Source organism: Chlamydotis macqueenii, chromosome 4 (assembly GCF_036417535.1).
Source record: "Chlamydotis macqueenii isolate bChlMac1 chromosome 4, bChlMac1.mat, whole genome shotgun sequence".
Lineage (NCBI taxonomy): Eukaryota > Metazoa > Chordata > Aves > Otidiformes > Otididae > Chlamydotis > Chlamydotis macqueenii.
In genome coordinates, this window is record NC_141559.1 from 16,338,494 (window position 1) to 16,366,148 (window position 27,655).

The following is a 27,655-nucleotide window of genomic DNA, read 5'->3' on the forward strand; positions in this document are numbered from 1 at the left end:
TAATTAGAGTTTGTGATTTCACACTTATGTAAAGTAGTCTTGCTTTAAAGAAGGCTTATGTTTTTCTGGCTGTCTGAATTTTGATTAGCTGACTAGAAGCTTAAGTTTTTGCTTTTCGGTAGCCTTTTTTCTTGCAATCTGTGCAGGGGTGTTCACTGCAAAAGAATTAAAAAACAACCCTAAAATCTGTAGCAACGTGGAAAGACAAAAAAAAAAAAAAGAAACATCTGTAGCAATATGCACTGAAGAAATATGGTGGTATTTTATATGAACTATGCTTAACAATCGAAGTTGCCTTAGAGTAAAATGGGACCTGAGGAGTGGTCCTGGTGTCAAAACCTCTTGCATTCAGAGTAGGTTCTAAATTTTTCTCTTTATGTACCTTGTACTAACTATTATTATATACAAAAGAAATAGTTCCACTCCTCTCATTGTAACCACTACTGAGATGTAATTTTGTGATTTAATACAACTTGGAGAAATAAGAAGTGGAATTATTTTAAACTTTTACAGATTCTTGTTTTCATCTGTGTACTGATGAAACCTGCAGGGGCCAAAATTATTCAACATGCAACACACGAAAATAAAAAGCCCCGTGCTTATTTTTACTTTATTTCTGTACTGTACTAGAGAAGGATGTCATTGTTGTTCAGGGCCCTTTATTGTAGTAATCCCACTCAGTAGATTTTTTGTGTGATTATTCTTCTGTGTCTTCAGAGGTCATTAGATTTTCTCTTTCTGAGGGTATGAATTGTCTTTTGCAGTTTCCAGTGCAAGGTAGTACAAATGCAGTATCTTTAGCTGCACGATACCAACAAAACTGAATTCTAATAATGAGAACAATCAGTTAATGATGCGAAAATGTAAAGTAGTGCAGTTCCACTCTGTGGCACCCAGTAACCTCTCCTCACTTTGCAGTATATTTGTAAGCAGATGAGTCCAATGCAACAAAACAATAACTACAGCTGTCAGTTTTTAAAAATAGATCAACAAAGGCATCCTTTTGCAGGTGGATTGAAAGAGGAGTTCACAAAATAAGCAAATAAGTTGATAATTCTAGAACAAGATTACTTGTGAAAGCAAAGCACATATGTTCAATATTACTATGTTTGGAGTGATATAAGTGGCGAAGCAAAGCGTGTGCAGTATGTTTGCATGCTGAGGTGGGAGAAGCTTTGTGTTTGTGTAGATTTTATTTCATTTTTATTTTTTGAGATAGTTATTTCTTTCTGCGTCCCATAGAAAGTGGTAGTCCTGAATCTCGAGTTAATGCTGTTCACTTCTTGGTCCATAAACTCCCAGAAAAAAACAAAGAGATGCTGGAAATCTTGGTGAAACATTTAGCAAAGTAAGTGTTATGACCTGCTTTCCTACCTTGTCGGAACTCTTGTCCTTACCTTCATTTAACTACAAAGGGCATTAGTTAAGTGTGGCTGGAGCTGAAGCCCATCCCTATGCTGTCATACACAATACCAAGAACCAAACGTGCAAAAGCAGACAAGACGTTTGACTCAGGCCATGTATATTTTGGCGGGAAAGGCAGAAATCTAATCCATTAATGAAGCCATATAAGTATTTATTTTAGCAGCCTTGCCAGCAGTTGAGGGTTTGATTGAAGTGAGAAAGGGAACATTATACTTTCTTTTCGCAAATTCTGGCAAAGTGAATAGTGGAGACCTGTTAGCAAATTTAAGTTGGTTTCACACTTGCCCTGGTCCAAGGCTAAGTGCATTTTATATATTTAAGTTCAGTAAGAGACTGCTTTTGTTTTTAAATTGCCAGTGGAAGAATGGCTTTTCTGTTTTCCAGAATTCAGTAGGACTTTATTTGAAGAAACTTTGCACAAAACAAACTTCTAAAACATAGATTGAGGAAATGTAATGTTTTCATTTGTAGACTGCAGTTTCCAACAGTAATGGAAATTTTTCATAACCTATTTCCTGTTTTTTCCTTCAATTCTTTTCAAAAAGTGTTTCAAAGCATGCCAAGAGGAATCTAATGACTGTGGCAAATCTAGGGGTAGTATTTGGACCAACCTTAATGAGGCCACAGGAAGAAACTGTAGCAGCTATCATGGACCTGAAGTTTCAGAATATCGTTGTCGAAATCCTGATAGAAAATCATGAAAAGGTAAGCCTTGATATATCTCCGTGTTTCTGAGCGTTGTCTAAAATGATCTGCTAAGCTTAATGGGTAGTGTGGAGTTAAGTATGGTGTTACAAGTAGCTTAATTCTAAAGAATATCCTATGTATACTGTATGCTTTCGGCTATTTATACTTGGTAAGTATTCCTGTTCAGAGGTAAACTGACATTTCAGAATGCGTTTTTCCTGGTGATAGTGGAGCTTCTCTGTGTATAGTAGAGAAATAGATTTTCATTATGATATTGGCATATGTTGTTTTCTGAGCAAAAGTAATACAAGAGCAGAAAAGAGAGAGCCCAGGCTCTTCCATTAAGTATTTTGACTAGGGTTGGAATTAATCGTTCTATGTCTTCATTTTTCTCAGAGTTCACAGAGTAAAAAGACTTTACTATAGTCTGAGTTTTATAGGTAAAAAGCATTATGAGAGAGTTACGTATTAACATTTCCTTTGTTTTCAGCTGAATGTATGTTATTTTAATCCTTTGCATTTGAGGTAATACTGAAAATAGAAGTTGTTGCAGCTGCCAGTTACTAAGGTGCCTTACACATACAAGGTACTATCCAGAATAGAACTGCGTATAATGTGGGATCTGTTTGGTTATTTTTTGGGGTTGTTTTTTTTTTTTTTTTTTTTTTTTTTAAAGTCCTTTAACAATCTCTTTATTTGGGTGTTCCTTTGAGAGTCCTTCGTCTCTAAGCTGAATTCTGGAACTGGATGTTTGAGGTACTTTGCTTGTACTGGGAGGATGGACAGCATCTCCCTCTCTCTTATTGTCAGAAAAAGTACTTTGGAAAAATTCCAAGATGTGCTTTTTCCTCTCTTCTTTGTTAAGCACTCCCAAGAATTGAAATAGTTATTTCTTTTAAAGGTTAACCATGTTGAAATTGGCTAAGTCAGGTCTTATCTAGTCTAAATAATATCTGTCTCAGTTTTTTCTGACAATGTAATTATGCTACCTCCCTGAATGATACAGGCTGGACAAAGCTTCTGTTGGCATAGCTGTATCCACGTGGTGGATTTTGTTTGCAGAGTTGACTTAGGGTGCAATGCTGCCCTCACACCCATTGAGCAGATATGATATTGTTCTGTTGGAAAAATACTGTGCTGCAGATGGGGCTCAGGCTCTAAGCGATAAATATTCCAAGAGTTGTAAGCCATGCTATTCATTTTGGACCTTATAAATGAAAGTAAACTTTGCAGTAAGCTCATGATTTTGAAGCTATTGCCGTGACCACACAAATTTAAGAAAATGAAGAGAGTGAGCAGAGCCAAGGTGTTTTAATAACATATGGAGGTTGAGGTTGAGTGATGCTTATTCAAATCACTAGATTGCCAGAGATTAGCACCAGCTTAGTCACATGTCTTTAAAAATGACATCCATTTCATGTTTGAAGCATTAGTTGTAGTGGCTTTTCTTGCTCCTCTGAAAATGTAGAGAAGCAGGGAATGGAAAGTACATCAAAATGGTACTCCATCATCATTTCCCGTAATTCCTTGGTTTTATACTTTCTTTAGAACTAGAAAGCTGTATTTTTTTTTAAGGGATTTCTGTCATTTCACTGTCACTTCTAACAGTGAACTTGCCATCAGTGGTCTACCTGCAGCAACCTCTCCTGCGCTAGAGCTGCTTCTAAGATGGAAGGAAGCCCCAGGTTCCTCTGTACAGCCCTCTCTGTATTTATAGCAAAGGCAATGGAGAGGAGTGTGTTAAAGCATTAAAAGAATTTTATAGTGAAATTTAATACTTTGACTTTAGAAGTGAACCTTCTTCATTTAGGGCAGACCAAGGACCTGCTTTTAATGACAAGCAGGCTTATTGTCAGTCTAATGTTCATTTTATATTGTTGTTTTGAATTTCTATGCACTTTAGACTTTCTAAGAGTTTTGCATTTGGTTTTTATTTATAGCCCTGGTGAAGTACTAGCAGAAGCCACCAGCTGTGGGTTAAAATACTTTCAAATACTTCATTCAGCCACTAATCCACCTCTGCTAATTTTTATCAGCTTCTGCTAATAGAAGCAAAGTTTCGAATTGTAGAAGAGTGTTGGAGTCAGTTTGGGGGTACACTGACACAAACAAACTTGAATCAACACTTCAGACTTCCTGCATATGTAATTTATGGCCCATGCACACTGCAGAGGCATTTCTTTTCCCCTGTAGCAAATTAAATGCTTAACAAACTTTCAAACTGTAGAAGCAATAGCCATCAACATTTTCAGTTTAAATACAGTAACTTAGTAGGCCAAATGGTAAAAATTTGTTGTGTTTCCTCAAATATTTTTGAATTCCATCAATGTTCATCGTGTCTTGTGTGAATAGCTTCATTGAAGGAGACCTACAATTCATTTTTTTAGGAGGAGACATAATTAATTGTGTTACTAGCTTTAAAATCCACTATAATTCCACTATAATTACTCTACTGAGTCCGAATTAGAGAATTTCTGTGCCATTTATGTGGATACGGGGACTTGCCCTGAGATAAGAATATAATGCTTAGTGCATATGCGGTGGGTTTTTTTGTTGTTGTTGTGTTTTGGTTTGTTTTTTTGTTTTTTGGTTTTTTTTTTAAGCTTTGTTAATATTTACATTTATTTCCTGCCAGCTAGAAACCAGTCAGTACCACTTTCACCTTGTTTGCAGGCTGCATACGTACTTCCAAACCATGGCTATGAACCAATTATAATAGGTTGAGGAGGGGATGTTTTTCAAAATCAGACCAATGCTGAGACTTGAATGCTGGAACGAGACTGTGCAGCCTGATGTGCTGCACAACTGGCATTAGAATGGCACAATGATAAAGGCTAGAAAAGGGATGGAAGAGCATTAGGGAAATAATTATTTAGCTTTTGTTCTTGTCAGTTATGGATAAGTCTTTTCCAGGCAGAGTATTTCGCAGTGTCCAGTCAGAAGATGAGCTCTGGAAGCAGATCTCTTATTTTGAAAGAAGAAGTAAAAACTAGACCTGAGCTGAGACAATATTTTACCCAGGACTCTCAGAGCCACCTGCTGTGGAAGGGAGGCCAGTCCAGAAGAAAATGAGACCTGTGAATTGTCTTATTTGCTTCTGTCGTATGGCTGTAGGGGAAAGCCAGCCAGATACTCTGGCTGAAGTAGGAGCATGTTCAGGTTTGAAATTAAAAGACGTCTCGATAGTTTTGCCTGGAATTGCCATGTTTTTTGCTGACTGGGCTGTGTGCACCAGCACTCTGTTTTCCCTTTGCTTTGCAGGTCTTTAAGGTCAATGTCATTTGGCTGTCTTGTCCCCTTCTCCCTTGCCATATCTGTCTGATCTCCCTTGATTTCCATGTCCCATATCCTTCCCTTCACTAAAAAAGCATCAATAAATTCATGTTTATGTCTCATCATTGTATTCATTTTGCTTTGAAGCTATACCTTTCCTTGGTGTTCCTTTCCTTGAGGTAACAGGCTCAGGGGCTGACTGCAGCTCTGCTTGTACAATACTTGGAACAATCTTTGCTTGGCCTTTAGGGGATCCTCTGATGAAAAGTGGTAGTCAACTTGGATCAAAAAAAAAGATTTTGATTTCTCTTTTCCTCTTCCCTTAAATGAATTTCAAGGGTCTAAATTAATTTTTCTTCCCAAGGGTTACCCACAGTGGAAATCTTGGGCATCTCAGCTCTTCTGGTCTGTCTTTCTGACTTGCGGTGAGGAAGAAGGGCAGTCCACTCCACGGCAGCATGAAGACCATGCATGTGTTCATCTTGCTGTTTGCTATAATATTTTGACATCTCATTGGAATGAATGTCACTATTCAAAGGGCTTATTTATTTTCCATTTAGAGATGCCTCAGTGGTAATGTGAGCCATTTTGGTTTCTCAATTCCCTGAACATTATTTTAAGAGGAGGAGGAAAAAGAAAAGGGATAAAAAAAGAAGTCTAAGAAATGAAAGAAGATGAGGGAGGAGGTTGGAATAAAAATCTCAGTGGGACTGGAATATTTAAACCAGCATATGGGGGAGGAAAGAATAGTGAGTACAGATAGCAAGATTGCAAAAACAGAAAGAAGATTAAAATTACAGAGAAAATTAGAAGGAAAAAAGAGAGGGGCCAGACAGAAGTCCCTTATGGAGACTGGGAAGCCAGAGTCTGCTGAAAGGGAATAGCATAGTAAAAGATACCTTTTTCTAGAATTCAGACAACGTGTGGGCAAATTATCTCAAAGACATTCATTCTGAAAAACTCAATAGTTCCTATATAGAACTATAGATACTGTTTTCACTTGTTTTCTATATAATTATTTTTATTAAAAAGTGCAAAGATTTAACATACTCTAGACAAAATATGTCTTTGTTATAGCTTTGTTTTCTTCAAAACAGTTTTATGGAGAAATCTTTTTTATGAAATACAAATGTTTTAATTTTTTCTACTTTAGGCACTTTAATAATTTTTTTTAAAACTAAAAGGAAGAGAAGAATGTAAGAGTACTGAGCTCTTAAGCCAACAACAATTTCATGTAGTAATACTTGGAAAATCTTTAGTCTTAAAATGTATTATAGTGCATAACACATGCAATATTCATGAGACAGAAGAAATGGAAGCAGGTGAAGACAGTTTTTCACTTGAGAGTATGAAGTGGCACAGTCAGGTGTGGCACGCGTCTCCACTTAGCAATCCTGCATGTTTAAAGCAGTCCTGTTGCGGGTAAATGCTTTGGGTACAGTGGCACTGCCATCATCTAAACAAAGACGATTTTTTGATAAGACAGCAGATCTTCTGAAGCTCTGGTAAAGGGACATATGGGAAATACTAAAGAGCTTTCATGTTGCTTTGCCTTTGGCTGCAAAAGACCAAGAAGCAATGCTTTGTAATTGTGGTGGTTTGCTGTGGTGGAGCAGTTTGAAACCTACCTGAGCCAAATGTTTCTCAAGTCAAGAAGCGTTTGACTTGAAGGTGGGAAAAATTGCATTTGGACATTTCCATTAGGGCAGAGTTTGTGAAGAAACAGACAGCTTCAGTTCAGGAAGGTATGCAGCATGTGCTTAACTTCAAACATGTAACTAATCAGAGGTGTCATTGAAACTATTCATGTACTTAATTCAAATTACATGCCTTAATGATTGATTGAGTCTAAAGCAGAAAGGGCAGCAGGCACAACAAAGAAATTTGTCATGGTTTCTGGTGGAAGTCACAGCAGCTCTTTCGTTCCACTATAGTGTATGCAAACTCTTTAAACCCTTTCTCTACATTGTGGATAGCAGGAAGCCCTTCCATGTGAGACATGCCCGCATGGTATGGTAAATTGACTCTTTTTGTTTGTTTGTTTGTTTAAAAGACTACAGTTTTCTAAATCTTAACATAGTTTATGCGTAGTAAGAAGACTGTATATCAAATCTCTACTCATGTTTGTGACTGTAGTTGAAGACATTAAAAGGAACTGAGCCTGGATCAATACTTGGATTGGTATTCCCTTATACTGCTCCAAAAGAAACAAAACATGTACTGTGAGTAACCATAATAGGTTAAAAAAGAAAATCCAAACAAAAATCCTGTTCTCGGGGACAGAAGCGGTCTGCTGAGATGCTGCACTACAAATACATGGCACGTACAAGTAATATGGATGCAGACTTCTGCCTTCTTGATTTGCCTACATTATTTCTAGTTAGTTTTGGGAAACTTCCCTTGACTTTATATGAAATTTCCAAGTGATACAGATCTCACCATCCACTGCCCACAGGCAGTGTTCCTAAGTAAACAAACAGAAATGATGATAAGGGAGTGGAATTTAGTTGACTAATATTTGCTTCAGTCTTGATGGTCAGGGTGCTGTGCTTGCATGTGTGGAGGAACAGGCAATGGAGAAGTCCTTATGGACAATGCTAAAATGGATGTTCTTAAACAAAATTTTGTTAGTCAAGGAAAATATTGAGTGAAATGCTGCAGCGGGCATGGAAAAGGGAAAAGTTTTTGCACTCATGAAGAGTTTAAAGAGTAAATTCTTATGCAGAAGCTGTGTGATCTAAGATTATACTTTATTGCAGCTTTCAATGGTAAGTCAAATATTGAATTAAAAAAACCTTATTCTTTATATAGGCTAAACTGACCTGAATGCCATCCTGTGTGATCATTGAATGGATAACAGTGCAATATGTGCTTGTGTTTTTGTGTGTACTCCTTAGAATTCTAGTAAGCTTTTGCCTTAATAGAGAGATTAGTGTATTTCAAACCATTTAACAGATTTCTGAATAAACAAGATGTAGCAGACAGCTGATAATACTTTATTTCCAGTATTTTTGTGTGCATGCCATTTCCAGTAATGAAGCATCAGTACTTCATTGCAGAGGATGCTGGACATAGAAATGAAAAATATTTCCTTTGCTTCTGAAGACCCTACAGTCATGATGTAAGATTTTAAAAGTATTTTAACAAAAACCAGAAAATTTTGTGCAATGCAATGATGATATAAATCCTTGCAATGACAGCAGGGAAATCTTTGGAAAAGAAAATACTAGTGAGACTGGTTGGTTGGCTACGGTTGAAACTGTCATTTGCAAATATTTTGATATTTTGTTCTGATGCTTTGTACAATGACAGTGTTGGTAGGGGGTCAAATGTAGGTTTTTATTCTCAATATAGAATTATTTAGATTTCTGTTCATAAATTTGGTAGGAAACTAGGTATGAGATATAGATATTTATTTGTATTTGTATATGTATAAATGTTTATATATTAATATTAATTACAAATAAAGGGGAGATCATGTTTACTGGTGGTGTGTTTGGCCATAGTTGTTGCGTTTGCTGGCTCCTGACTTAGGTTTGTAAGTTCCACCTTCTATCTCCTCAGGACTTTTCACACTCTGCAAGAGAAAATACATGCAAATATTCTCCTTGTGCATTATTTTTCTTTTAGTAGCTAGGAGTATGTTGTGTTTTAGAAAGGTAGATAATTAGATTGAGTATTTAATCTTTTAATTTGAAGGCTTTTTTTGGTGGCTGTTTTAAGTATTTCCTGTAACTAAACAAGATACACAAAGCTATTATGTGCATCTGTGGTAGGGAAGGACAACCTTTCTAAAATACTCTCCTTGATGTGAGTTACCATAGGTGAGCATAGAAGAGAAGGTGAATCTGTTTCTGCTGGTGCAGTGGACAAATGTGCAGGTATTTCAAGCCTGGCGTATGGTTAACTCTCTCATTTCCTTCAATGAATAAAATGAATTGGTTGATAGCAGTGAATGTGCTGCTATCAGGAGCGTTCTTCTCATGAATTGTTAAAAGGTGGAGCGAGATGTGATACAGTGGAAGCTGCAGGCTTTGTATCAGGAGTGCTACTTTTAGAAAGGCTGAGTCAACAAACTCATAATTCGCAAGCGATCAAAGGACACACATTTTTAACCTTGGTATTTTTTTTTAATTCTTTTATCCTTTCAGAGCTGTCCTTCAGACTGTAATTTCATGTTTTAGAGGCTATGTTTAGTTTCTTCACTAAAGCTCAAATGTGAACTGCATGCTTCAAGGTAGTCAGGCCAAATGAGTGCTCTTAGGGTCTACAGATACATCAAGTTTGTCTGAAAATTCCCTTGGTTCTTCTGTCACTCTTCTAGTTTGCAGTTTGTCTGGAGCTCTAGTTCCTTTTTTTTTTTGTTAAGAGAAGCAAATAGCAGATACTCCAATTTTCATATGAGATAGAGACTCACAGTGTCCAAAAATCCCTAAAAGCAGCATTTCACTTGGTTATGGATAGCCAGGCTGTTAGGCAGATGGTCTCAGAAAATGATATAGTTGCAATGACGAAAAGACTAGATTTATTTATTTATTTACATAGCTTTGTGGTTTGGCTCACAGCCAGGGATGTTTCCTGTTTCTGGTTTTGACTTATACCCGGTTACTTTCCAGGCTGCATCCTCTGTTCCACTGTAACCAAACAGGGTGTGCCAGGCAACATGAAGAGCATTACTGATGCTTTCTGGTTGGTGCCCCTCTAGAGGCTTAGCTTCAGATATCTTTCAACTCCTGATCTGATTTTTTTTTTTTTTTTTTTTCCCCCCTCCTGAAATATAATGATTGTGAATATTGTGTAAAGGTGTTTCGTGGTTTGTAGTGGAATTCAAGCCTCAAAATCCAAAGCCTTTGAAAATCTACGTCCTGTGCAGTTTCATAGAAGCCAGTGCACAGCAAATCATGTTTTACGGTGTATAGATGCTGAAGTGCAAAAGTCAGGATAACTACTTCAAGGCAGGCACACCTGTATTGGAGTGGGCTTCATGGTAACCTTGGGGAGGTAAGTTACTTAGGGATTCTATTAAGTTGTTGATAATTTTTATTGATGATTTTGTAAACCTTTTAAAAATATGTAATATGATTTTTAGAAATACTCAGCTTTGTCACATTTTATACACTGAACACAGATTCTCTTTAGATGTCAAGAATTTCTAGTGTATATATTTTATATTCATTGAATCATGTGTTTGAGAATCAGAAGAAATAGATCGTGTTGACTAAAACCAGAAGTAAAACAAGTTAATGTAACACTGTCCATAGTAAAGTAAAATGCAAAAATGATAATTTTTAAAAGATTTCAGTACAGTAAAAATTTTATAAAATTGTTAGAATTGGTGCGTAAATCAGTTTTGAAACAAAACTTTAGTCCTAGCTCTCCAGAAGTTTTCTTTTTTTTGTAATTTGTATTACGATTCAACTTTTAATAGCTCCAATTAGTTTCTGCAATCACTTCAAACAGAAGAAAAATAATCTAGAGCTGTTCATCTTATTGAATGTTTTAACTGTTTAAAATGGATTACAATTAGTGTACAGTTAGTGGATAGTGGTTACAATTAGTGGCTGAGCTACCACAATGTATTTTAAGATGCTTATTTTCACCTTGCACTTCCTGAAATCCTTACATCTACAGTGAAATTATAACTTGACATAAAAAAACATTGTTGCTTTGTATTTACTGAAAATGGCAAAAAGAATGGCACAACTATTGTCTTCATTATCTGAAGAGGAAATAAATGCTTAGAAAGTCTTATCAGGCTAAGCACGCTGTGAACCACTAAGACAGTTAAGACGGCCTCTTTTTTTTTTTTTCTTTCTGAGCATTTTTTTCTCTGATATAAATATATGTATTTTGGTTTTGTGCAGGTTGCTGGATTTAACCTGAATTGGGTTTGCATTATATTGAAATGAAGCTAAGTCAAGAAAAAACTGTGGTGTTAAGTTTCTCTTGCAACATCCCATTAGTTGCTTAATTTATAAAATATTCTTTGATCAGCATATATAGCCATGAAATGTATAAGGGGAGAGCAGTATATGTGGCCTCGGTGGATGCTGGTCTGTAATTTGTTCAATAAAGCTTAGTTGAAGTGTCTGTGTGTGTTTCTTTTATTTATCAACTGCAAATCAAGTATGTATTGAAAGGAAATAACCCAAATAAAAACTCATGCTGATATTCTTCTTGTCTTGAGAAATATTGTCCTCTAAAAAATATGATTGTAGTAGTAGAGGCTGTGCCACTAGCCAAATTTCAAATAATTCTGAATGACCTTGCAGGTTCTAGCCTTCTTTGCATTAGACAGTGATTTCTGGTACTCCGATTCTTGCTCATGTATTCAGAGGATATAGCTGTGTGTTCTGTGTGGTAGGTGTTATGAGGGGTTTTGTCTTGCAACACAATCATGGCACAGCTTTAAGCTGTTAATGATTTTTTTATAAGTTTATCCTCATTAGCTCTATTACTAAGCCTCCAGTTTTTTTCTCCCCTCTTTTTCATCCCACTCTGTCCTTGCTGTTTGCCTCCCACTGATTTTTAGAGGAAATTTTAATTACCCCAGTGATACAAAGCAGACAGAGATGACCTGATGTCTGGGTCTTTTCCTAAAGTGATTCCTGGCAAACGTACTGAAATTCATTAATTAGTTCTGCTTGAGACCAGAAAGAACAGATCAGTATTCTCTTGTAGCAGCAGAATCTAATCTACATTTCTGTGTACAACTATACATCTAGTCATAAACTCGTGGAATAGGCCAAGTTAAAGCCTCCCAGTCATGGGGTTTTTGAATTTCTAAAATCAGCTCTAGTGAAAACTCAGGATCTGGAGTCCAACACTGTTGTGGCAGATTAAGGGGAATCTGGCAAAATTCCTTGGGCTGCTGCCATGTGGATCTGCTGGTAGAATACAGTACGATAATATGTTGAATTTAGCTCATTACTCTCAAGAAATGCTTCCACAGACTTTGTGGGACACAGGTTTAGGAATTGGAATGGTTGTACGTAGAGATGGCCTTGGGGCTCACTGCTCTAGACAGAGCTGTTATTAGCCGTGTATGTCTGAGATGGTTTGTGGTTTGTATCCATTTTATACTATTGCATAGAGAGAAATAGGTCAAATGTACCAACGTTTTAAATTGCTTGACAAGGGTTTTTTTTTTTTTTTTTTTTTGTAACTTTTACACTACAGGCTTGAAGACTGGTCTGCTACTTAAGTCAGTGTCACTTTGAAATTCTGATTTCATGCAAGATCCAACCTAAATGATCGTTTGAAATACTGGCCTGGCTGGGGATAGGTGTGACTGACAGTTGGATTTGTTGCTTGATAAAATTTTGAGTGCTAGATTGTTGGTCTTCTCCTGTATGTAAATTCTTTCACCTAGCTTCCAAGTTTACCCCCAAGTAGGTCAATAGCAGGATGCCAGTGCTTTTGAGAACTAAATCGTAGAGAATTGATAGTTTCTAAATCTAATGCAGTTTGGCCACAGTCTCAAAAACTGTGTAACACTGGATGTGACTATGAAGTCCTTAAACTTTGAGGTTGGTTTAGTACTTTTTTTATTGCTTCTTGAATGAGGTAATTCAATGAGTGGACTTCATTTTTGTCTTTATACAGGCATTGGACTAAGCTTTGATTACTTCTTCAGTCCAGTTGAGTGATGGTGGTAGGTCTGACTTTTATTTGAAGGGAGGCTTTTTTTTGGAGTACGAAAGAGATCTTCTGTTAAATAGAATGTTCCAATTTTGTTCTTCCATGGGAGGGTTTCCATCCAATTGGATATGTGCGGTTCTCTTGCTGTGCATGTGATAGCACCAGCTTGCAGTACAAGAATCATAGAATCATAGAATGGTTAGGGTTGGAAGGGACCTTCAAAGGTCACCTAGTCCAACCCCCCTGCAAGGAGCAGGGACATCCCTGACTGGATCAGGTTGCTCAGAGCCTCATCCAGCCTGGCCTTGAACATTTCCAGAGATGGGGCCTCCACCACCTTTCTGGGCAACCTGTTCCAGTGTTCTATAACTCGCATCGTAAAAAATTTTTTCCTAATTTCTAATCTAAATCTACCCCCCTCTATTTTAAAACCATTACCTCTCGTCTGAAGCTTAGTCAGGTGTGGTCCCATGCTGTTGTGCAAGTCAGTCAAAACACAAGAATGTTAGTACCGTTTAATGTACTCACGTGGTGTGTGTATGGTTTTGAATTCCATCTTCTGTGCATATGCTGTGTGCTTCTGACAACAGGTCACCCACAGCAGGCATCTTTTATTAGCTGTGAAACATTTATACTTTAATGGCATTTAAATAATTAATAAGGGTAGAAGAAAATTTGAATAAAACCAAACAAAAAAAACCTTTACTCCAACAAGTGAAATAAACATGCCTCCATCCCCCCATTCCCAGGCAGGTGTTACAATGCTTCTGCCAGTGTAGCAGACAAATACCCATTAAGGCATGAGGAAAAGTACTTGTTTATTTAAGTGAAAATAAAGCAAGAAAGAAAAGCTGAATGCTATATGTGCACTTCTTAGAGCAGACTTGACCTTCTGTTTGTTTTTCAGATGCTCACCTTTGCTAAACTGCAGTATGAACTGTAGCTGTGGCCTGCAAAATAAAGAGATTTCTGCTGCTGAAAAAGCAGGTCTAGTTATGACTGGGCTGTACTGGAAGACAAAAAGAAAATACCAGAGTAGGGAGTTGCTTGAAAGAGCAAAAATGATCCCAACTATACTTTTTCGTGCAACCCATGAGGGCAGGATTTTTCCTATTTCTTTTATCCTGCAGGGCAACTGGTGGTAGCTGGTGATTTCATTGCTGAGTATGACACTTAGTCTCAATTTGCTGTGCCTGGGTCAATTTGCTTTGCAGATAGTCAAGAGGTTGTGTTCTCTAGTTCACATCTAAATACTTCTTTCAGGAATCCCTTTCTTCTCTGTGGAGACAGATATTGAATGTGAGCACAAGGAGAAAGGTGCTACAGCTTGTAACATTGCATCAGAGAAATGTAGGAGTGAGAGGCTGGAGTTTGTGTGGACCCTTGCCCTGCTCCAATGAGTGTGGAGAACAGATGGTCTCGTGCTACCCAGGAGCTTGCGGAAGGTGATCGCTGCTCTGTAGAAAGCAATATAGTACTTACTGACCTTTTCCCAATGGAATTTCTTAACCAATCTTAACTTCTAGTTAGAACAAGAAGTCAAGAGCAGAGTGAGGTGAAATAGGGGATGAGCTTTATGCTTGCCCGAGGGCCTTGTCTACAGAAGGGAACTTAGACTGCCTGCCGTGAGCCCAGCGCTATGACTGGGTAGCACTGGGTTGTGCTGAGCAGCACAGCCACTAAAAAAATTTAAAAGTGGAGGTGATGTGTGAAAGAGAAGACTCAGTACCCTAACTTTTATTTTATTAGGGGAGACAGATCTATTCTGGGAAGCTCATGACTACGTGCCACCGGTATCACTATGAAGTTAGCTAGCATGTGCTGGACTGCCACTGTTTGAAGTGTGACTTCACTGCTTTCCTGTTATTTCTCTTATTTATTGTACAGTGTTTTTTTTCACCCCCATAGAACAGAACAAACCACCAACTGTTGTTTTTTACCACATAGCTGCTTACAGTTAGAAATCAATTTGGATTCATTACCTGCCTCCCAATTTGTTGTCCTATTGCCTGTCTGGTGCTGACTATCATAGAGTAAGGATTGCCTTCATAATTTTCTTGATTGTGTTTTGTTTTTGTCTTTCTGTTTCTCATGGTAATAGTTTTAGAAGAGTATATTGAAATATTTGTGAGAGATGAAGGAGAAATGCTTAAGAACTTTACTGCAACCTGTGCAAGTCATCTAAATGCATACAAGAAAGCTCATCTCTTATGAAGTACTCCTGGGGAATACTTGCTCTTCTCACCATCATTAATTTTGCTGGAGATGCGTGGATAAGGCTGTACAAATAAACACAGCTGCGGAATGTGACATAATAAACAACATGCTGAAACCTCTTGGCAGAGAGTTATTTACCAGAGAGCCCAAATGCAACACTTAGTCCATGGAAAAGATGACATTTAAAATTTTGGTACTTTTGAAAATTTCAGAAGCAAATATTTATCCCCAAACCTGCTCAGTCTAGCCTTGTATTTACACATAAGGGGGCAGTGTGGTACTGCTAGCCAAGTGCCATGTAGGTGCAGATTAGATTTCATTATTATATATTGCATCATATTTTAAGAAATGACTTTGGCACTCTGAGCACAATTACAGCTTTGTCACTGTCTGGGGGTGCTACCGTGTCTGTACTGGGGAGAACCAGGTTGGGCTGCTTCCTTTCTTCTTTATAAACATTTTGTTTTTAGGGCGTTCCTTGCACTATTTTGGCTCTCCTTCGTAATCTCTTGTTCATAGGCATGTGAAAGAAGGGGAGCCAGTTTTCTTAACACTGGCATGGGGAAGTTCAAATTACATCATTTTACCTCCTCCACAGCAACATTCACTTGTTGGGAAGGAAGGCAATATGTCCACTGGAGCTTTTCTTTGCACACCATATATAGGCTTCTCGCCCACTGCTGCCCAGTTTTGGCAATATGATCATGCTTCCACAGTTTTCACAGAAAATAGCGTTTCTGATTATTTTGTGTCAGCCCAGTCTTCTACCAGCACAATCTTCTACCAGGCGGTACAAAAGTGGTGATTAAGTGGCTATAAGCCAGTGTATACATGGGTTCTTGGATCGTCCTATTCCTACACGTGTTAATATTCGGGGTTAACAGGCCAGGATATGATGACATGTAGAGTTTCTTACACTTTAACATGACATCTTGAGTGCCTTGCCACAGGATGCTTATGGCATTTTTCTCACCTGGCTTTTAGCTTCATGCTGCACCTGACATGTGCTGTAATAATCCAAAAATGTGTTATCTGTGGCATCTCTTTGTACATTCTGCATGAATTTCTACTTCAAAAAAGCTTCTCCTTCGAAGATTCGTTACAAGTCTCCTCTTTATGGTATTTCCTATACAGATATGTGGCAATGTAGAGTTGCAAAGTAAAAGAACGCCATATACTGTTCCATAATATCTTGTTATATTACCATGTTGCGTTGCTGTAAAGTGCTGTACAGACACAGGGCTTTTGTTGTACAGCTGCTGTTTGTATTTTTCTTTATCTGCTAGTTTGTCTTTGATGAAATACGTATTAATTTGTTCATGTGAATCTGCCATGATCGCTTGTAAAAGGCTGCTGTTAAATTGTATATTGGCATACCGATAATTTTCTAGAAGTAAATCAGCATCGTTAGGCTGTACCCTGTATGTGACAGTTAAAGTAGAAATGCTATCAGGTTGTGCAAATCTGCGTTGCTGGTTAATCTGAAGAGAAATGACATGGTATTTTGTATGGAGCGCTGATATGCTAATGGTCATGACTCAAAAGATAAAATGATGACAAGAAATGCAATCCTTTTTATATGCATCTTTGTGAATATTATCGTTTAATGTAGATGTGACTTAATAGGCAATAGTTAACTGAAAAAATTCTGACATGATATGTTACTATGGTGTCTGTCACTAAAAACTTCTCCCCTCAAAACCCTCAAAATTTTCCCCTTGCTCTCTTCAAGAGTATGTTTTTGTTTGTTTGTTTTAATTAAAATGGCCAATATTATAGTGATATCACAAGTTTTGAAATTAAAATGGGTATTCTGGCAAAATTATAGGTCCTAGCTAAAGATATAAAGCTTTTTGGTTACTGGTTCATAAAGTTAGTATCCTCCTTTTTCCCCTTCTCCTCCTTCCTAGCTGGCAAGCATGGTTGTAAGTATTTTGTCTTTGGATTAACTTATTTGCAGCTTGGTTAATGTGTAGACAGTGCTCTTTCTTATTTTCAAATTTATTTATTTATTCATTTATTTATTTTAAAAGCACTCATTAAAGACCCACGGCATACTCCCAAACTTGAAGGAATGGATTTTTGGCTTCTGCCTGCTTTGAATGAAATCCAAAACAAATGTTGTTTGATAATGGTTTACACTTGCATTACACAGGTTATTCTTCATGATAAATAATTAACACCCTTTGTATTCTTGATTGCAGATTTTCAAAACCCTGCCTGATGCCACGTTCCCTGAGCCAATCTCTACATCAGTATCTCCTCCAAATGCCCCACCAAGGCAATCAAGAAGACAAGGGCAACGTACTAAGAGGCCTCTGGCTGTTTACAATCTCTGTCTTGAGCTGGATGATGGTAAGATGTTAGTAATAATTTCAGTCTTTGTGGCAGATGAGCTGTGTATTCTGTCTTCAGTAGGTGTTTCCATTTCATGGAAATGTGTGTGCATGCACATGCAAGCTTGTTTAATTTCTTTAGAATATGTAAAGAAGCAATGAGAGTGCAGAGAAAGGAGAGTATAGAGAATACTGTCCTGTGACATATGTTTAAAAGTAGGACAAACTGTCTTAAATATACTTTTCCCCTCTAAAAAAGAAACAGCTCCTGTTTCTTTGGGGAAATTTCTTTGACCTCTACTGAAGATTACACAGTCATAAGATAAATGGAGAGAGAACTAAAATTAAAGCAAATCTTTTATGAGAAGAGCTAATGTACTCTACAGTTAAATTCATCTGGATTAAAGGCTCAGGTCACCACTGCACTAAAGAATACTGCTACTTCACTTGAATCTGCAATACCTTGAAGTAACTAGAAGTAAATAACTTGTAAACTTGCCTTACTATTGAGAAGCAAAAAAAAAAAAAATCTTGCTTTTGCATGGAGTCTGCAGTAGCAACATACAGTGGGGCAAAGGGTGTATAAGATCTTATGTATTCTGACTGTTGGCCAGAAACATAATCGTTTTCCTGAAATTCCATTGCTTGGGGGTACGTATAGTACTGAGAAGGCAAGTCAGGGCTCATTTTGTGTTACGAATTTTCTCCACCCTATTCCCTTTCTCCCTCCTAACGTTGTTAGTCAATTGTCCTTTCACGTGAAGCATCATGGGATCAGGGCACAAAGTCCAGTTATCAGCAAGTGAAAATAAACAGGAAGATTTTGAACTCACGCAGTAGTATGAGATTGACTGATAAACTGTTATTAAATCAGTGGTCAACAGTGGTTGATTTCTTAAGGAAAGAGCTCAAATACCTACGACAGCTGTTGAGTCCACATTTTAGAAATAAACTCAGGACTATTTATTGTCTTGAAGGCAATTTTACAAAGAGTCAGCAAGAAATTCAGCATGCCTACCATCTTTAATTCACTAGAGAGATATATAATCTCTGTGCCTTTCTTTTCTTGCATCAAATATGAAACTAAATGCTTTGAATACAAGGCGTTTAAGGTGCATCTGCTTAAAGAGCTTAAGCTGTGTTAATTTGAATAGTATGCTACCAAAAGCTAAGAGAGCTCTTGAGCTATATCTGCAATAATAAATTTATCCTCATTTGAAAAACAAGACAAAATTGAAGCCACTCACAGAATTGTTTACATCTGATTTTGAATGTGAATCCCAGCAGGTCGCAAGAAGTACCGCAACTTCTCAACTTCCATGCTGTGAGATGTGCACTGAGGACCTGACTTTGACCCTAAGACAGTAGAAAGAAAGTATCTGATGGGTTATTTTTATTGCCAGAACCAAATATACAGTGTTACTGTTCAAGACTGTTATAAACACTCAGTTTCTCCTACATACAGTCCGTATTTTTGTCTAATTTGGGAATCTCAGCAAAGAGAAGAACTGGGATTGTTAAAGGCTGTCATTATATATCATACAGAAATTTGGTACTTGTCTGGGAGTTCTGGTGTGGTGAACTGCAGAATAACCTAATATGTCATTAGGCATGGTCGAACTGTGATGAAGGCTGAATTGCTGCAGGTTAAGTCACAGTTCCAGGATGGATGGCACTGAGTTTCAGTGGGATCTGGGAATAATATTTCCCCCTGTAACTTCTAAACATATATCCTCTCTAGTGTCTCCAGCCGCTGCTGAAGGTAGCGATATTCTCAATCTGTTGCTGCTGGAAACTGGCTCTTGATGGGTCCTAACTACATGCTAATGCTTATTTTATTTGTGTTTAGCCAGACAGTTGTGTCGGTAAGGTAGTCAGTAGGTACAATGGTTGTTTGGCATGCGCGCAGTATACATGGCAATACAGTGCCTTCAGCCCAACTGCGTCATTGCATTATCTGAGGAATGATCCCAATGGATACAGGGTCCATAAATCAGCCAGGCTAATTATCTAGTCACTGAGCAGAGCTCGGTGCCTCCAAATACACGCCATGGACTTCAGTTACTTTGTTCTTTGGCGAGGGGGGGGAAGGAATAAAAGTGAGCCTGGGCTTTGTTCCATATTTACCTAGTTTCTTGGCTAACAAATGCATGTTTTATAACTGCTCTTTGGAAGATTTTATCCTGTGTGTGTTTTTAACAGGAAATTAAACATTAAACCCCTTCCCTTCCCCCCTCTTTATTCACAATGGCATGAGTTAAGCACCAGGCATAAACCAGTGTTTTGCATTTCCTGGATATGGCAAAATTATCATAATCTTGTTTTAAACCAAGTAGCTGATACATATTTATATGTAAATGTATTTGTAGACAAATATATCTCTGAAGTTATTGTAATTATAGATAAATATTTTCTATGCCTTGAAACTAGAAATATGTTGGAGGCAAAAATCTCTCTGTGCTGGAAAACTTCTTGACTGTGTTTCTTTTAGGATTGTTATGCAAACCAGGAAATTGTTAGAAAAGTGGAAACAAGTCTTTAACTATCAGCTGCTCCAGGGAGTTAACAGGCTTCAGAATCCACTGCTTGAATTGGAAATGCAGGGTTCGGGCCAGCTTTTCTTTTCAAAAGCGTGTTTGCAGTCGAGAAGTTTCTTGATTGCACACAAAGTGTATGCAGCAACCACCCAGAAAGGGCTGTAAGTGACATAAATATTGATAGATGTAACAGTTGAAGAACGCACACTATGTTGGATAAAAATCTTTATTTTTTTTAGTCAAATATTGTCTTCTGGTAATTAGCTGTACTGAGTTCTGATAGCGCATAGATTTTCCTTGTACATTGCAATTAGATGATTAAACCTATTTGTGAGCAATTCGAGTATTATATTTACTACTGTAAGGATCTTCATTTCCTGAAAGACAAACTTCAGTCACAGATGATACTGTCTGTTTTTCTTTCAACTTATTTCCTCTGTGGTAAGCCAGTTACTAAATTTTCACTCTGAAGTTTTTCGACATCTCAGCGTTTAAAGTAGAACTAGACTTAATGGGGAACTCTGAGCTACTTTCATATGTGGCCTAAACCCGAAGTTCTCGTTTCAGCAAAATGCAGATTTGTCTGAGATTTACATTAGGATCATATCCAAAGTTTTCTTGCCTTCTAAAATGAAGACATGGAATTTGATGGGTGAGTTTTTTTGGGGTGTTTTTTTTTTTTGATGTTGTTTGGTTTTTGTTTTTTTTTTTTCTTTTCCTGGAAGTAGCTTCCCCCCTCCCCCCACTATCTGAATGGATTTTAGAGTGAATTAAGTAGCAATGCAGAAACTCCTGTGGCTTACAGTCTCAGCTAAGTACAAATGACTTCACATTCTCTCTCTATACAGAGAGAAGGAAAGACTGTTAACTACAACAGGGATTTGTTTATCCTGTTCTTCTAGAAATGTCATAGGATCTTTATTTTCCATTTGGACAGTCAGTATGTATCAGAAGAGAGCTCTGTTTATATTTCCTTTGGAGGGCAATGCAGAGTTACATTTTTGTTCCTTCCCAATTTTATTTTAATTTTTATATACGTTTCTCATCTTGTAGCAAAATGAACAGTTTGTTTTGTTTAATCTTTTTCTGTGCCAGAGACTTAGAGGTTATGAAACTATTTTACAGGGCTACTAGAGCAACATGGCAAGAAAAGTCCTGTGTCAGGTAGGCAGCATAATGCAGTCCATCCAAGATGAATAGAGAGTCAGCATGAGTTGCATAAATCACACCTGGAATCAAGATATGGGTCCTGCATGGCAATTTGTCCAACTACAGAACCACTTGTTTTCTAAACAAACCAAAATATACTACTTAAGCCACAGTGCTTGCTGATGCCTTATTCTATTTCAATACACTGTAGATGTCAAAATTTTTCATCGGCACGAACATGGACATAGCACACTGGGATCATATGGGGGGCTTCTTTGCTTTGTTCTTAAGGCATTTGTCTCCTGTCTCCCCACTCTGGAACTCAGGAGGCATATGGGGGGTTTGCAATAGCTTTCTGCTGCTGCTGTAAACTAAGTATTACATTTATAGTGCTTTAGAAAACAGATTCTTGTGTAGAATTCCAATAGAAATAAATATTTAGATCTGTTATTTGACCTTTTAAAACTTCATGCTAACTTGTATTACCCTCTGAAGTGTTTAGGGAAGCTGAACTATGAGTAGTAAGTTAATGTTGAAAAGGAGTAGCCCTTTTTGATTTTTTTGATGGGAGTTAGAGTGAGACAGTGTCTTAAACTGAGTGATAAATAAATTTGCATGAACTGCTGTGGCATTCAGTTAAATTACTTCATCAAAGTAAAATGTGATACGTGTAATGGTTACATAGCTTCCATGCAATATTCCCTCTCCCTCCTCCTCCCATCCTTTCCTGCCCCAAACAAATAGGTAAACAAACTCCATAAACTTAATTTGCAGTTACTGAACATGAAAGCTGGATGTTAGAGGAAGCCTTAGATTTATAATAAGGAGAATGGTCTTCAGGGCTGCAACAGCCCAGAGCCGCAAGGCTGCAGGTGTGAAACCTGGCCTTGAACTCTTTCTATTTCTGAATCTGCTGCTTGGAAGTGTTTCTGTAACCTGGCACATACTAGGGGAAATGGAAAGAAAAGCAGCTACATAGGCATATCAAAAAGCTATGAGGGCTTGAAACAGTTGCTTACAAAGCTATTGTTAACAGCTGAGCAGAACACACAGTTATGCTGTTACAAAATAGGTGCACCAATATGAGTTGTGAGGGGAAGATCAGGATGATTGCTGTTTGTCATGTAGTATCTAAGGTAGTTTGTATTTCACCTTGCTGCAAGAATAGTTCCTGCAGTTCTGCACGATCTATCACAGCTTTTTCCACCTGATGGCTCTGAGTAGGATGAGTGTTGTACAAAGTAAAAGTCTTTTTGATCTACTGCCAGTAAAGGTGAAGCTTTTTCTGAGGTAATAGTGGGTATGCATAGGGTCCCAGTTTCCTACCAGATAATCAACTTCTGCTTGGAAAGCTTTGAGTCCGCAGAAGGTACTTATTTTCTTGGAGGTAAGGAATAATTTTGGTCTATGCTTTCTGTACACAATATACATTGTATGGCCATTGTTACACTTGTGAGTAATCTACTTGCTACAGCCCACTTGCTGCACAGTTATCTGAAATCAAATTTAACTGTCATAATGTAGTAAACATCTCCTAACTTTTACTTCCTTTTAAATGATGTGTGTCAAATCATCATGTTTGGTGTGAGAATTGCCTTAGTATCATCACCAGTGCTTGTCCACTTTCAGTATGTGAAATCTAGAGGCTGTAGAAATGTGCAAAATAACCACATCCACATGTGCACACACACAGCAGAAGTCAGAGGTATAGGGAAAGGGAATATGAATAGACTTAAAACTAAAATCTGAATTTAAAGAAGGAATGGAGAGTTCAGGAGACAGGGTCAGTCTTTCCTTGAGGCCAGGCATTATTAAAAATCTCTGATCTCCTGTAATAATTGATCTTCTCTTCTGTAATTCTGTACCTTCTGCACGCAGACATGCAAGGGCGTATAATACTGTAAGAAGGCCAATTTGGCATGCTAAAAGCCATTAATCCCAGGCATTGGAAGTCACTGACGTCTCTTTGCTACGTGCCAGCTGTGGCCTGGCCAACCTCTGTTGGTTGAAAGCAAATGCTCTCATTCAGTACGCAAGAGTACAAGTCGAACGAAGACTTGAAGCTGGTCAGCTCTTCAGTCAATTTCCTATGGATGAGAGTGTGCGTTTCACTGATAGGGTGTTTCCTCACGTGGAATGCTCTTGCTTCCCTTCACTGGTGACAAGGATAGGGGAGAAGATCTTAGAGGAAGGAGGTGGTCAACTTTTCAGGATGGTACATGAGTTAGAAAATGAGATTTCTCTTCCTGTTTTGCTCCCATTCTGTCAGTGTTTTTCATTCAGTCAGAAAAAAAAAATACTGTTTTTCCATTGGCTTCTGGAAGTCCTTGTCTTACTTGCTCTTCTTTTTTCCTTTTCTGTTTTCTTCTTTTGAAAGGTGCACTTAATGCAAGGTAAATTTCACCACTATCACTTCTTCCCCTTCCCAACTGTACTTGCAACTTGCTGAACCAACAGGGAGCTTGAACTTGGGGGATATCATGGAGAGGTAAAAGTGGTGAGACTAGCTTTAGTCTCCTCAGCAATTTTAAAAATTGTGCTTGCAGACTTCTGACTGCAGAGTGGCAGAGGCATGGAGGCATGGATGGTGGTAGGAGAATCCAGACATGGAAGAAAATGTTGACCCAACTGCCTTGAGGTAGCAAAATCTGTCTCCCTAATTGCTGCCTTTGATATCATCAGCAGGGAATTAGGAGGTTCCTCAACAAATGTGTCACCTGGATGTTCAGTTAAAACAGCTGATAAAATTTTCCTAAGGGCTACTTAGCTTGTTTTCAGTTGTCTTTTTAATAAGGCATCCTGCTTCATCCATCCCTCAGCTGAAGTCGCTGAAGGAGAGAGGGGAGCAAAATGAGGAAGGAGGCACAGTCAAGTGTCAGTAGCATACTAAAAATGTTTCAGAGTGGCTTTCTTATGAGAGACCTGTCACATACACAATGTGAGAGCAGTTAGTCTTTGTCTTCATCCAAGTACCACCATGGGTTGTGGAATTATTTGTAAGAAACTTCTCCTTTTAATAAGTCATGGGAAGTAACTGCAGGTGAAGTAAGCTAAATGGCAAGAGAAGAGGAGGCAACAGCAGGATATTATCTCTGACAACTCAAGAGAAGAGTTTTTTAACACCTTACCTTTTGGGGGTGGAAGGAACCTTACAAAGACATTTTCCAACACAACAGAAAAGGGAAGGAAACATGGAAAAAATGTTTTCGTGGACTTAGGATTTCTTGATGTCATATAAGAAGTGCTGCTGAATTAGGGATCCTTTAGCCCTGATTATGGCCTTGTACTCCTTTTTTGATCTGCATTGGTTTTCCACAATTCTCATTCTCATTGATTAGACTAGAGCTGTTCTGTTGGTAGGTTCCAGTACAGTTATGGACCATAGGTAAATGTTGCCTGGATTTATGGAAACCTGAACTGCTCAGTGCTGCCAAAAAGCTATGAAAGCTATGGGACGATCCAGTTATCTTGCTCTCTGTCAGAGTTTTTGGGAAGTAGTTTCACTTCATCACTGCATTTTTCAGCCATGAAATTAATGTGTGGCATGTGGCCAGCCTGGTAAGGCTGGAGGTTGTGTGTGGTTTCCTGCCAAGCAAGCTCTGGTAAAAAAATGAGTAATCTTTGAGTTTAGATACTGTTCTTGTTGTCATAATATACACACATAAAAAGAGGAACTCCTCCACATGCTTGTATCTAATTTCTGTTGTGTTTCAAAATTTAATTATGTGATATAAATTAACACCCCAACCTTGTATCCATGACTCTGTCTTGAACTGTTTTTCCACAGCTTGAGGAATAAATTGGAATTCTTTACCCATTTTAGTTTTACCTTGCTCAAAGAAAGGCATATCTACAGTTCTATGCGTCTTTGGGATTTTGTTGACATAAAGAAGTAATCCAAGCAATATTTCTCCTGAATTTTGAGAGAGGACCTGCAGCGAGGGAGATATTTATTGAAATAATTGCTTGCTATTACAGGTTAAGTGTATGTCTAGAAAGATGCTTGTTTAAAATTGAACTTTGCATTTTGGAAATAAACAAAAAAAGTATCAAAAAGGAGGAAGGCAGAAGAATGATCCCAAAACCCCAGTTCCCCTAAGTAACTTGTACATGAGCACATTTCTTTCCCTTCCCTAGCCCCAACTCAGACATTCACTTTTCTGGCCAGAATTCTTGAGTTGCATCAGCCAGTCTTGAGGCAAAATCTGTCTAGTGCATCTTCTTCCTTTTTCTGACGTATCTGAATCATTATGGAGTTGGAAAAAACAATCTTTCTACAGGAGAGCTACTTTGTGCCTAAGATACATGTGCTTGTACATGCACACATTTGAAAAATATATCAAAGTCGCTCTTTATCTAGGAAAAAGCTGTAGTCAGCTCTAATAGTTGTGTTAATTATTTTGTCTGAGAGAAAAAAAATAGCTGGCATAGAGATCTAATTCTTACTGCATGTGTTTTTGAAAGAGAGCACGAAACTGATGGATATGTGGAGTGTTTGCTGTCCATTTGCTCCGTGAAAGCTCTGTTGGTTTTAGGGTGTGTGAGCCTGTGATGTCTTAGTTTATGTAAGAACTAACTGTATACTAAGGCAATAGTGCAGTGTATAGGATTTGCTACACAATGAGGATAATGGATACTTTTTTATAATGAAATGCAGTAATATAAAGCTAATTTTCTGAGTTTTTACAGGAATCTCACTTCCAAAGTGCCCATTATTTAGGGACAGTGAAATAACTCTCTTGTCTAGTTTCAGCATTTTCTACGTTTATTTTAAACCAAATAATAGGTCATTATTAGCTTTCTTTTATGTTATTTCACCTTAGTTTGGAAACGTATATGTTTAAACAGGACAATTTCTGTATTCTGGAGGTGAGTAATAAACTATGTTGAGCAGTTTCAGTGGTGTGATAAACAAAAGTACACGGTTTCTTAATTTGCTCAGAAACAGATTATTTGACTTCATTAGTTCATAAAACTTCAGAAATTTGAAGAGGTAGAAGAATGTCTCAATTCACCTGGTGCTTGATGGTGATGTACTGTAAATAGTGACCAAAGGATGCAGCCCTGCGTCTAGAAAAGGCCATTCTTGACTGCAGTTCTCTGATCACTCTATCATAGAATCATATAGAAACACAGAATAGTTAGGGTTGGAAGGGACCTTTGAAGGTCATCTAGTCCAACCCCCATGCAAGAAGCAGAGACATCTTGAACTGAATCGGGTTGCTCTGAGCCCCACGTAAAGCTTTCTCCACTAGTGTTACTTTTAGCTTTCCAGAAATGGCTGAATTCTTTCTGGAGTGATAGATACTTTGTATCATGGCATCACTTCAAGTTTTATTAACTGTGTGAGACAACTTATCTTTGGTTATGTTTTTCATCCCTGTTTTCTGTGGATACTGAAGCTCTAGCACGTGGAAACGAAGCTCTTGCTTCATGGAGGATATTTATAATATTCCTACTTCTTTTCTATTCTTGATCTATGGGATTCCTATTAAAATGAAAACATAGTACATACCCACAAATTAACGTAAGAGCAAAGCTACTTTCTACTTGTTTGAAGTTCTGTATTTTTGTGGGAAGTTAGCTATTTATGGTGAATGAATGTCTAAGAGCTGGATGCAGCTGTGATGCTGATGGGGGAGGATGGGTGGCTGCACAGCAATGTAGCTGCTGCTTCCCCGTCTCGTGGTGCAGAAAATGTCAGACATGAAGGTGGTAAATAGGGATTTCGCAGCATCTTTAATTTAGTCTCCTCAGTAATTCTACCCATCACCCCATGTCTTCAACTAGACCTGTGTGACTGTGTCAAGGCGCAATAAGACATGTCTTTTATAATCTTATTTTCCCACAATTCGTGTATCTGAAGAGCACTTAAAAACATATATGACAGTTCTGTCCTGCCCATTCCGTGTATCTCAACAGAAACTGTCGTGTATTTCTCATTTATTCCAAAAACATTCACTTTCATAAACTATTTTGATCCTCTGGATACCCTTAAACTATAGATGTTGGTTGTAATGTTGATGTTAAAGATTAGTCTTTCTTTTAATAGTAAAGTATGTAATTCTTTAGTTAGTTAAGCTGAATTTGGAAGAAAATTCTGTCACTCAAGCAAGTAACTGATAGTATTAGCTCTCTGGGTTTTGTGGTTTTTATTACAAATGTTTTTTTTTCTTACTTAGAATTGTTGGTGTAAAGTAAGGACACTGCCAAAGTATTTCAGTTTTTTTTTTCAACTTTGGATGCCAACAAAAGATATTCTTAGACTAGCCAGATGGAAAAGGGAGAAAAGAAGGCAACTGGGAGGCCTGTCATGCTCATTTAGGTAGAAGCTAAGTTCAGATTTTGGGTATGCAGAGTCTGAGAGCCTTTACTATCTAAGGCTCATCC

At 37.8% G+C, this 27,655-nt stretch overlaps 1 protein-coding gene across 2 annotated transcripts in view; it reads left to right on the forward strand.

Moving 5' to 3' along the window:
• ARHGAP10 (Rho GTPase activating protein 10) overlaps positions 1 to 27,655 on the forward strand; it is a 147,550-nt gene that overhangs the window by 89,940 nt on the left and 29,955 nt on the right. For both annotated transcript variants that reach the window (XM_086746308.1, XM_086746309.1), the window contains 3 exons: positions 1,243 to 1,348; positions 1,971 to 2,130; positions 17,448 to 17,598. In XM_086746308.1, the coding sequence (XP_086602434.1) occupies positions 1,243 to 1,348; positions 1,971 to 2,130; positions 17,448 to 17,598 (417 nt within the window). The remainder of the gene's footprint in view (positions 1 to 1,242; positions 1,349 to 1,970; positions 2,131 to 17,447; positions 17,599 to 27,655) is intronic.